Source organism: Mobula birostris, chromosome 13, assembly GCF_030028105.1.
Source record: "Mobula birostris isolate sMobBir1 chromosome 13, sMobBir1.hap1, whole genome shotgun sequence".
Lineage (NCBI taxonomy): Eukaryota > Metazoa > Chordata > Chondrichthyes > Myliobatiformes > Myliobatidae > Mobula > Mobula birostris.
In genome coordinates, this window is record NC_092382.1 from 20,625,681 (window position 1) to 20,637,598 (window position 11,918).

Here is an 11,918-nt window from a genome sequence, read left to right on the forward strand (position 1 = left end):
GCCTGTTTCCGTGCTGTAATTGTCATCTGGTTATATGGTTACATTGCTCCCAATTAGCCTCTGCAACATGAATTTCAACATAATATCCCAACTTCTGTATTCGATATTTTGATTTAAGAAGGCCCATATCCTAAACGTTTTATCAGGACATCTACCTTTGACAACACTTTTAAGCAATTTTGGATCTGTATTCCCTGATATCTTGGTTTTACCGCACCGCTCATTGCCAAACCACTCAATGTCTTAATGCTATCCTAGTTTGTCCTCAAATAGTGCAACACCTCACACTTGTCTTCATTAAATTCTATCTGCCGATCTCCACTCCACCTTCTTCCAGCTGTTTCAGGTCCCGCTGCAAACTCTGATAAACTTCCTCGCCGTTACTACCTAGATGTTATCCACAGATTTACTGACTCAGTTTACCACATTATCATCCAGATCCATGAAGCACACCACTAGTCATAGACCTCCAGTCAGAGAATCTCTACTGCCTCTTTTAGATTCTCTCATGAATCCAATATCTAAACTAACTTACTACCATGTCATGAATGCCAAGCGACTTAACCTTATTAACCAGGCCCCCATGAGGGACCTTGTCAAAGGCCCTGCTGAAGTCCATGTAGACAACGTCCCTCACTTGCCTTCACTGCTCCCCTGGTAACATCCTCGAGAAACCATAAGATTGGTAAGACAAGATATACCAGGTACAAATCAGTGATGACTATACCTGATGAATCCTTGTCCATCCAAATACTCATACCCAGTCCCTTAGAATACCCACCAATAACTTTACCACCACTGTTGTCAGGCTCACGACCCTATAATTCCCCAGCTTATTTCTACAGCCTTTTCAAACAGCAGAACAACATTATCTACCCTCCAAAACTTCTGCATCTAACATTTTAAATATCTTTACTGGAACACCTGCAAGCTCTGCACTCGCCTCAGACAAATTATGAAGGAAAACCCTGGGGATTTACCCTCCCTAATCTGCCTCAAGACAGCAACCACCTCCTCCTCTGTATAGAGTCCATGATCTCACTGCAGTTCCGCCTCACTCTAAAGATGCTATATGTCTCCTGAGTAAATATAACTGTAAAAAATCCATTTTAAGTCTCCCCCATCTACTTCAGCTTCAAGCATAAATGCCCACTCTGAGCTTCAAGCATAAATGCCCACTCTGAGCTTCAAGCATAAATGCCCACTCTGAGCTTCAAGCACAAATGCCCACTCTGAGCTTCAAGCACAAATGCCCACTCTGAGCTTCAAGCACAAATGCCCACTCTGAGCTTCAAGCACAAATGCCCTCTCTGAGCTTCAAGCACAAATGCCCACTCTGAGCTTCAAGCAGACCAATTTAGACCGTTGGAATATTTTTGTTCTAAATACATTTGATGAAGGATTTGGGGTTCTCTTTTCCCTTGTCTGCTGTAGCAAACTCAGGCTGTACTTTCGCCCTCTTGATTTCCTCCTGTAGTAACTCTTGCATTTCCTGTCCTCATCAAATGCCTCATTTGATCCTTTGAGCCTATACTTGTGATATGCTCAGGGCCTTGATATCTCTTTTTAAAAAAAAAAAATAAAGAAGAAGAAAACAACATTCCCTAAACGAAGATACCCTTGTCTTTTATTCTGTCGGGAACATTCAAACTCTTCATTTGTGGTCATTTCTGTATTTGAACTCGGTACTCTCAAAATATAGGTTTTGGAGGCCCTACACTTACCAAGCACATCTGTACCAGAAATCAACCAGTCCCAATCCACTTTCATCAGATCCTTTCTGGTACCATTAAAATTGGCTTTTCTCCAATTTAAAGTCTTAACCCAAAGACCAGACCCATCCTTTTCCATAATGATTGTTAAACTGATGTTATTATGATCACCAGATCCAAAGTGTTCTCCTGCACACTCCTCTATTGCTTGCCCTGTTTTGTTCCCTAATAGGGATTCCAGAATGCACTCTCTCCAGTTGTGACCTGAATATATCGATTACAGAAACTTCCCTGGACACATTTGACCTACACTATCCCATCCAGCCCTTTAACCCAGTGAGTCAGTCAATAAATGGAAAGTCAATTGTCTACCATCAGAATCTTATGTTTCTTGTTTCTGTGAACTCCCTGCACGTTTGTTCTTCTAAATCCCATTGATTATTGGGTGCTCTATAATATAATCCAACTAACATGGTCATCCCTTTCTTAATCCGTAGTTTCACCTATGTAGTCTCATTGGACCAGCTATCCAGTTTGTCCTGTCTGAGCAATGCAGTGACATTTTCTCTGACTAGTTATGCCACCCGTCCCTCTGTAATCCCTCCCACTCTATCGAATCGTGTCTAATGCAACGGAACACTGGAATGCTGAGCTGTTAATCCTGCACCTCCTCCAACCAAATCACAACAATGGTTACAATGCTGTAATTCAATGTGCTGATCCACATGCTAGGCCGATCTGTCTTTCATACAGTACTCCTTGCATTGAAATAATACGTATTTTGGGAAAAACGATTCTCATCCTTTAGTTTCCTGACTTTGTATGTTGGCTTAACAACATCTTTCCCACACAACCACTCCACCATCCATGCTAGTTCCTCACCCCCTGCAACTCAAGTTTGACACCTCCCCTCTCTCCATGCAGCGCTAACAACCCTTCCCACAGGGGTATCAGTCTGCCTCCAGTTCGGGTGTAAAACGATCACGGGTGTCCAGGCCACAACTTCCTTGGAAGAGAGCCCAAACATCCAAACATCTGAAGCCCTCGGTCATGCACCATCTCATCAGCCAGACGTTAAACTGTATTATCGTCCTATTTCAGTCCTCCCCAGCATGGGGCACGGGTAGCAATCTTAAGAACACAACCCTGGAGTTCCTGCACTTCAGTTTAGCATCTAACTCCATGAACTCACTTTGCAGGACCTCATCACACTTACTACTCTTGTCATTGGTACCAACGTGGACCATGACCTCTGGCTGCTCACACTGCCCTTAAGAAAGTTTCAGACTCGAACCGAGATATCCCTGACACACCATCCAGAAATATTGTTCTCGTCAACAGAATCTCCAGTCTGTTTTCCTAACCGCGGAATTCCCCCTGTTAGTGCAGCTCACGCTTCTCACTCGTTCTGAGTCACAAAACCAAACTCGGTATCAGAGGCTTAATGACCGTGGCTTTCCTCTGCTAGGTCATACCCCGAAACAGAAATCTGTATACCTGTTACAGAGGAGTTTCCTGCAGTGGCTGCCTCTCAGTTACCTGTGTCCTGCGCCTTAGGTATAGCTCCATCCCTGTATAGCCTGTCAGTCAACCTCTCATCCTCTTGAATGATCCTGGGTTCAACCAGCTCCAGTTCCAATTCCTGATCACAGTCTGTAAGAAGCTGCAGCTGGATGCAATTCCTGAAGGTGTAGTTATCTGGGACACTGGCGGTCTCCCTGCCTTGCTACACGCAGTATGAAGAGCATTCCACTATCCTGCCTGGTATTCTCACTGTTCTAACCGTGAAAAGGAAGGGAAAATACTATCCAAAATCTACCTAAAGCCTCCACCTTGCCTCACTGAACCTTCTCTGACACAAAGCCTCAACTCCCCACTCTATCCCTGGCTCACTCACACTGTGTCTACTCCACTTAAAACTTGCCAAGCGGATGTTTCCCGACAATCTGTGGCGTTGAGAAGGACATGACTGACCCCGCTCACTTCTTTTAAATTCTTTCCCCCACTATGAACACTTCAGTGGCTGTTACTGATCTGTGGCGAGTAGAATGTGCTGGGTCAGTCCATGTTCAGGGTAGATTTGTACCCATCCCTCCGCTCCTCAATATATTCCCCATTGTTCATTACAGAGCGTGACTGAGTTGGCGGAGAAGGGAAACCGAGCGGGCGCTTCCAAACTCCTCCTGGATCTGGTGATGGAGAAGGGCTCCGGGGCCCGGAGGGTGATGTGGGAATCCTTTGTGAAACTACACCACCATTTACCGAAGCTGAGCAGAATATTGAATGAAATACGGGAACGTGGTACGGTGAACAATACACTGTGTGTCACAGATGTAAATGCTGATGAATTTACAGTATTACACAGAACAGACTTCATGCAGGTTAATCTGTTGAACAGGTGACAGCCAGTTCGCCTACATGGACACTGAGCGGGGTGTATCTGAAGTGCCGGTGCATCTGAAGGGTAAGAGATGGAACGGAAATCTCAAAGTCTTTATTTCACTCTGACAGTCTGAATACCTGTATTTAGAGGCCGGTTTAGAGACTGCCAGAGTCGGGAAGACAGGTTTTTGTTGCTGTGGCTGAAGGACAGAAAGCGATTTTCATTTGTCACAACACCCGACACCTTCCGGGTCTCAGGCTGTGCACCCAGAGGCCTCTACGAGTTTGATAAACAGACATTCCAGTCAGTCAGAGATGAAACCACGGCGTTCCCCTTTCTGTAGGGCCGAATATCCTGGGATCTGACAAAACTGAAGGCAAACCATTCCCATTGGAACATCCAACTTCAGCAAGGGAAATCCCATACCTCCGATCCAAAGCGAAGCCGAGAGTTGTTGTTATTCCTCCAAAGCCCACAAGACGTAGCAGCAGAATTAGGCCATTCAGCCCATCAGTCTGCTCCGCCATTCCATCATGGCTAATCCCAGATCCCAGTCAGCCCCATACACCTGCCCTCTCGCCATATCCTTTGATGCCCTGACCGATTTGGAACTTCTGCCTTAAATATACCCATGGACTCGGCCTCCACTGCAGTCTGTGACAGAGCATTCCACAGATTCAGTACTCTCTAGCTAAAATGAAATCCTCCTTACCTGTTTTAAAGCATCGCCCCTCAATTTTGAGGCTGTGCCCTCTAGTTCTGGATATCCACCCTGTCTGGTCCTTTCAACATTTGGTAGGTTTCAAACACATTCCCTCGTATTCCGCAAAATTCCAGTGAGTATAGGCCCAAAGTTGCCAAAACACACCTCATATGTTAACCCCTTCATTCCCAGAATCATCCTCTTGAATCTCCTCTGGACCCTCTCTAATGACAACACATCTTTTCAGAGGTATGAGGCACAAAACTGTTGACAATACTCCAACTGCGGCCTGAATACCGTCTTGTAAAGGCTCAGCATTTATATTAGATGCATCATCGAACATTTACAACACTCTATTCCATCTGCCACTTTTTGCCCATTCTTCCAATTTGTCTCAGTCCTGTTGCAATCGCACTACCTACCCCTGCACCTATCTCTGTATCATCCTCAAACTTTCATTCCATCGTCTACATCATTGACAAACAATCTGAAAGCCAGTGGTCCCAATACTGATCCCTGCGGAACAGCACCAGTCAATGGCAGCCGACCAGAAAAGGCCCCTTTTATTCCCACTCGCTGCCTGTCAGTAATTCCGCGACACATGCCAGTATCTTTCCTGTGACACCATAGATTTTTATCTGGTTAAGCAGACTCATGTGCAGCACCCTATCAAATGCCTTCTGAAATTCCAAGTAAATGCCATCCACTGACTCCTTTGTCCACCCTGCTTCTGACTTCCTCGATGAATTCTAACAAAACCCACGCTAACTTACTTTGTCATTAGTCTCCAAGTACCTTGAAATCTCAACCTTAATAGGAGACTCCAACTCTTTCCCAATCACTGAGGTTTGGCTAACTGGCCTATAATTTTCTTTCTTTTGCCCTCTTCCCTTCTTAAAGAGTAGAGGTACAATTGCAATCTTCCAGTCCTCCAGGACCATGCCCGAATCAAGTGATTCTTCAAAGTTCATGACCAATGCATCCGTCAACTCTTCAGCATCCTCTCTCATGACTGTGGGATGTAGTCCATCTGGCACAGGTGACTTTGCACCTTAAGAGCTTTCAGTATGCCAAGAACTTTTTAATTTGTAATAGAATGGCACTCACTCCTACTGCCTGTCACTCGCAGACCACTTCACGCTGCTAGCGTCTTGCACAGTGAAGATATATGTAAAGTACACATTAAGTTATTCTGCCATTTGTTTGTCCACCATTACTATGTCACCAACATCATTTTCCAGTGTTCCAGTATCAACTCTCACTTCCTTCTTACTGTTTATATAACTGAAAAAAGTGTTTAGTGTTTATTATCCTGCTTTATATTATTGGCTTTTCTGCCCTCATATTTCATCTTTCCCCTTCTTATAGCTTTTTTAGTTGCCTTTTGTTGGATTTTAAAAGTTTTCTATTCATCCAACTTTCCCTCACGTTTGTTGTCTTGTATGCCCTTTCCTTGGCTTTTATGTAGTCTTTAAATTCCTTTGTCAACTATGGTGGCCTATACGTGCCACTTGAGAACTTCTGCCTCCGTAGCCCATATCTATCCTGCAACTTGTGACCTGTTCCCGGAAGCTTCAGCCATCTCAGCTCTGCCGTCATCTCCACTGGTATCCTTCTCCAATCTACCTGGGTAAGCTTCTCTCTCGTGCCTCTGTAATTCCCTTTATTCCATTGCGATACTGATACTGTAAGTTATGCTTCTCCCTCTCAAACTGCAGAATCAATTCATTCATTCATTCAAATGATGATCACTACCTCTTAAGGGTTCTTTTACATTAAGCTCCCTCATAGGATCAGGGTTATTGCACAACACCCAATCAAAGATAGCCCTTCCCTGAGTATTGCTAAGCACAAACTGCTCTAAAACGCTAACTCATCGGAATTCAGTAAAGTCCCTCTCTTGCGATCCAACTCCTGAAGTTTGTTTGATTTTCTTATTCCGCGAGCATATTGAAGTTCCCCATTACAATTGCGTCATCACATTTATTACATGCCTTTTCCAGCTCCCTTTGCAATCTCAACCCCACACCTTCGCTACTATTTGCAGGGCAATAAAGGATTCCCATAAATCTTTTTTTTTTAACCGTTGCGGATTCTTATGTCCACCCACAAAGATTCAACATTCTCTGACCCTATGCCATCACTTTTCTAAAGATGTGATTCTATCTCGAACCAACACAGCTACAATACCACCGCCTATGCCTTCCTGCCTGTCCTTTCGACAAGACGTACATCCTGTACCGTTAAGCTCCCAACTGTGGTCTTCTTTCAGCCACGACTCAGTGATGCCCGCAACATCATACCGACCAATCTCTAATTGCGCCAAGCGTTCGTCCAGCCTATTCCGAACGCTGTGCGCATTTAAATACAATGCGTTCAGTCCTGCATCTGCGTCCTTTTGAATTTAGTCTATGTGGTCCAATTGAACACTTTGCTCTGTCCAGATTTGAACCCAGTCATTGGCTTGTCCTTCCTTACATTCATGTTACACCCATCGTCTACTTGTAAACCTGCTGGTTCATCCACAACTCTATCGTCCGAGTTCCAATCCCCCTGACATTTTAGCTTAAAACACTCCCAACAGCTCCAGTAAATCTGCCCGTAAGAATATTGGTCCTCATCGGATTCACGTGCAGCCCATCCCTTTTCTACAGGTCTTACCTGCCCCAGAAGTGGTCCCAATTATCCAGAAATCTGAATCACTGCCCCCTGCTCCAAATCTTCAACCACAATTTCTCTGCCACCTCATTCTACTCTTATTTCCACTGTCAGGTGGCACAGGCAGCAATCCTGAGATGACTACATTTGAGGTCCTGCTTCTCAGCTTTTTACCTAACTCCCTATGTTCTGTTTTCCAGACCTCCTCCCTTTTCTCTTCCTATGTCGTCGGTACGAACGTTTGCCCCGACCTCTGGCTGCTCAACATCCTTTCTCAGGATATTGTGGACGCGTCCAGAAACATTTCGGACAAAGGCACCTGAGAGGCGAAGACCATCGGTGTTTCCATTTTCTGTCCACAGAATCGCCTCCCTGTCCCCCTGACTATAGAGTTCCCTATTATCGCTGCCATCCTCTTCAGCTTCCTGCTCTTCCGCACATCATCGGGGAATTGCCTGAGGTCATGTACCAGCTCCTCAGAGAATAAGAGACAGTAGACTAGTGCGGGGTGTGTTACATTGAGACTGGTACAGCCTGGAGAAGGAAACAGAAATAGTGTTCCTTTTCTGTGGCTCAGTACTGACAGCGTAATCCTAAAGGACTGTCAAGAACATGGGGTCCATTGTGAGAAAGGTAAAAGTCAGTAGAGCAAGTAGATGCCCCCCTCCCCCCACTGTTACCGTCTGCAGTGTTGCCCAGTTCAGCAGAAGCTGAGCAGTGAAAGCGGTGAAACCAGCCGCTCCACACAACACTCTCCTCTCCAGAATCATGTGTGCACTTGGTGCTCGCTGGAACACCGGGGAATCTGCAAACTACGAACAGAGGGGAGAGGGGAGCCTTTCACAGTGAAACTGAATCAGATCAGAAATGTTTCTGGGCCATCGTTCATTCTCAGACACTCTTAGCTCTGACCTCCCAATTTTACCCAAACAATGCCTTTAACAAGTTTTTTTATTTTTATTGAAGAAAAACTGTTGTGTGCTCCATGTTCATCAGATTGGGCATTGACAACCTATTTCTGTCCATCCAAAGATGTTCAGCAGAAACACAAGGAGACCCTGCGGGCACAAACTGAAACACTGAGAGTGAACACGATCCTGATGAGGGAGAAGGTGAAGGTTTTCCAGCTGGTTGATCGATACGCTGAGCTCACGGTCATTTCTACTGTCCGAGATCGGAGACTGGTGGAACATGAGCTGCTGGCAAGAGGCAGAGACCACGAGGAGTGGAGAGAAAAACATCTCCGCGGACAGCTGGAAAAAATCCGCACTGATCAATTATTTACGAGGAGTTTTCTGCAAAAATTTAAAAGATCTGTCTTTGGAAACAAAACAGGCATGTCCGCAGCAGTGGCCGGAGTCCCGGGAATCGGGAAAACAACAATGGTACAAAAGATTGTTTATGACTGGGCCACGGGGAAAATATACCAACAATTCCAGTTTGTCTTCAGTTTCAAATTCCGAGATTTAAACTCCATTAACTGCAGAATAAACCTGAAGGAACTGATTCTGGATCAGTATCCTTACTTTGGGAATTCCCTGAGAGAGGTCTGGAAGAACCGGGAGGGATTACTGTTTATATTCGATGGATTGGATGAATTCAAACACAACGTCGACTTTGCTGACGGTCAGAGAGATACAGAACCCAAGCACCAGTGCCCAGATCCCGAGTGGTGGTGTGAGGTGTCTGACATTGTGTACAGTTTAATCCAGGGCAAGCTGCTCCCAGGGTGTTCAGTGCTGGTGACCACTCGCCCCACTGCGTTACATTTATTGGAAAAGGCAGACATCGGTGTCCGGGCTGAAATCCTGGGATTTGTTGGTGAGGAACGGAAGGAATATTTCTTCAGGCATTTTGAAGATCAGACGGTGGCAGAAGCTGTTTTCAAACACGTGAAGGAGAACGAGATCCTGTACACCATGAGCTACAACCCCTCCTACTGCTGGATCCTCGCTCTGGCACTGGGCCCCTTCTTCACACAAAGAGTCAGGGACCCGCAGCGAGTTCCCAAGACCATCACCCAACTGTACTCCTACTATATTTACAACATCCTGAAAAACCACGGCCGTGAGATTGGGAACCCCCGTGATGTGTTACTCAGGGTTGGTCAGATGGCCTTCAGAGGAGTGTCCGCGAAGAAGATTGTGTTTACAGATGGAGATTTAATCAACTACAATCTGCAGCCTTCCCAGTTCCTGTCCGGGTTCCTGATGGAGCTTTTGGAGAGAGAGGATTCTGCCCAGAGCGTGGTGTACACATTCCCACACCTCACCATCCAAGAGTTTGTAGCTGCAGTCGCACAATTCCTGAATCCACATCCCGGGGATATCCTGAAATTCCTCACTGAAGCCCACAACACGACAGATGGGCGATTTGGGGTATTTCTCCGTTTTGTTGCTGGTCTCTCCTCTCCAATTACAGCTCGGGGCCTGGAGGAGTTTCTGGGTCCATTTCCTCATCAAACAACCTGCCGGGTGATTGACTGGGTGAAGGAGGAGGTTAAACGCCAGAGTGGAAACACAAGGAGTGAAGCTGGTAAAAGGAGCCTCCTGAACACATTGCACTACCTGTTTGAGTCTCAGAATCGTGGACTGGCTCAGGCCGCACTGGGATCTGTGGAAACACTTTCATTCAGTGGAATGACACTGACCCCGATTGACTGCGCGGTCCTGTCTCATGCCATCGGACTCTGTGATACAATAAAACAGCTCGACCTGGAGAACTGCCACATTCAGTGTGAAGGAATCCAGCGGCTGGGACCCGGGCTGCACAAGTGCCAGGAGTTGAGGTAACTTGATTTATCTTTCACTGTGAGCTGTGAAAATGTTCCATTGTGTTGCTTCAATGTTAAGGGATTTGGTTAAAACTAGCAAAATCAGATTGTGATGAATTGTGACAAATGCCCGGGGATCAGTCAGTAATTCCCCAAGGACAGGAGGGTTCTGTGGTTCCTTGTGAAGGGATGTTGGAGACTTCATCAGATCAGTGAACAACGGCCATTGATTTAATGGTAGTAAATCACAGGAATGGCCGTGTTTCTCGCTGCCTGTGACACGTCCATTGACAATGTTCCTTCTCACTGTTACCAACACTGACTGCAGCAGGTGGGTCAGAGATTCACACCCCCTTCCCAGTGAGGGACAAGAGACCGTCAGCAGACTGTCCCAGTGAGAAGGAAATAAATACCATTGTGAGATTGTCCTCCCCTGCCCTTCCCCGTGTGTGACTATCACCATCAGTCCACCTGTGTGACTGTGCTGACTACCAGATACCCAGAACCCATGGGCGCATCTCCACTCCCGATTGTGGGCCTCAGTTCAGACACACCCCTCCCGTACAATCTGTGGAAATATCCGCCGTTTGAATCACTTTGTTCATCAATTTGTCTGTTTGTGCTTAGACTTGGGGAGAATAAACTGGGAGATTCAGGAGTGAAAATGGTGTCTGCGGCTCTGAGGAACCTGGACTGTAAAATACAGACACTGGGGTAAGTACCAGACTGTGGGAGATTGTGTTTACAGTCACTGGGTGTCTGACACTGAACATTATTGTGATCATTAAATGTGTTACTTATAAATACTGGGGATTTGTACCATCTCCTGTCTCTCTGTGTCCCTCACCCTCACTCTCTCTCACCTACAGTCTGGACAAAGTCGGTCTCACAGATTCTGGTGCCGAGGATCTCGCCTGCGCTCTCAGTACAAACCCATCACTGACGGAGCTGAACCTGGGTTTTAATAAACTTGGAGATTCAGGAGTGAAACTGGTGTCTGCGGCTCTAAGGAACCCGGAGTGTAAAATACAGAAACTGTGGTAAGTACCAGACTGTGGGAGATTGTGTTTACAGTCACTGGATGTCTGACACTGAACATTAATGTGATCAGTAATTGTGTTACTGATAAACACTGGGGATTTGTACCGTCTCCTGTCTCTCTGTGTCCTTCACCCTCACTCTCTCTCATCTCCAGGCTGGGCGGTGTTTGCCTTAAAGACTCTGGTGCCGAGGATCTCGTCTCCGCTCTCAGTACAAACCCATCACTGACGGAACTGGACCTGGGTTTTAATAAACTGGGAGATTCAGGAGTGAAACTGGTGTCTGCGGCTCTGAGGAACCCGGAGTGTAAAATACAGAAACTGTGGTAAGTACCAGACTGTGGGAGATTGTGTTTACAGTCACTGGGTGTCTGACACTGAACATAATGTGATCAGTAATTGAGTTACTGATAAACACTGGGGATTTGTACCGTCTCCTGTCTCTCTGTGTACTTCACCCTCACTCTCTCTCATCTCCAGGCTGGACAGTGTCGGTCTCACAGATTCTGGTGCCGAGGATCTCGTCTCCGCTCTCAGTACAAACTCATCACTGACGGAGCTGGAGCTGGGATTAAATTCGCTGACAGACCGATCTGTCCCCGCTCTCCGCCGCCTCATACTGACCCTCCCGAGTCTGGAGTGGATCTGG

At 46.2% G+C, this 11,918-nt stretch overlaps 2 protein-coding genes across 5 annotated transcripts in view; one reads left to right on the forward strand and one right to left on the reverse strand.

Annotated features, from left to right (window-relative positions):
* Positions 1 to 11,918, reverse strand: part of LOC140207837 (uncharacterized) — a 268,940-nt gene that overhangs the window by 178,004 nt on the left and 79,018 nt on the right. The window lies entirely within an intron of this gene.
* The window catches only part of LOC140208518 (NACHT, LRR and PYD domains-containing protein 3-like), a 39,764-nt gene that overhangs the window by 23,217 nt on the left and 4,629 nt on the right, over positions 1 to 11,918 (forward strand). For 2 of the 4 annotated variants that reach the window (XM_072277257.1, XM_072277256.1), the window contains exons 5-11: positions 3,842 to 4,013; positions 4,111 to 4,176; positions 8,489 to 10,244; positions 10,857 to 10,943; positions 11,099 to 11,269; positions 11,425 to 11,595; positions 11,750 to 11,917. In XM_072277257.1, the coding sequence (XP_072133358.1) occupies positions 3,842 to 4,013; positions 4,111 to 4,176; positions 8,489 to 10,244; positions 10,857 to 10,943; positions 11,099 to 11,269; positions 11,425 to 11,595; positions 11,750 to 11,917 (2,591 nt within the window). Of the gene's footprint in view, positions 1 to 3,841; positions 5,838 to 8,488; positions 10,245 to 10,856; positions 10,944 to 11,098; positions 11,270 to 11,424; positions 11,596 to 11,749; position 11,918 lie in introns of those variants that run through there. The other 2 variants (XM_072277259.1, XM_072277258.1) reach the window with 2 other exon arrangements.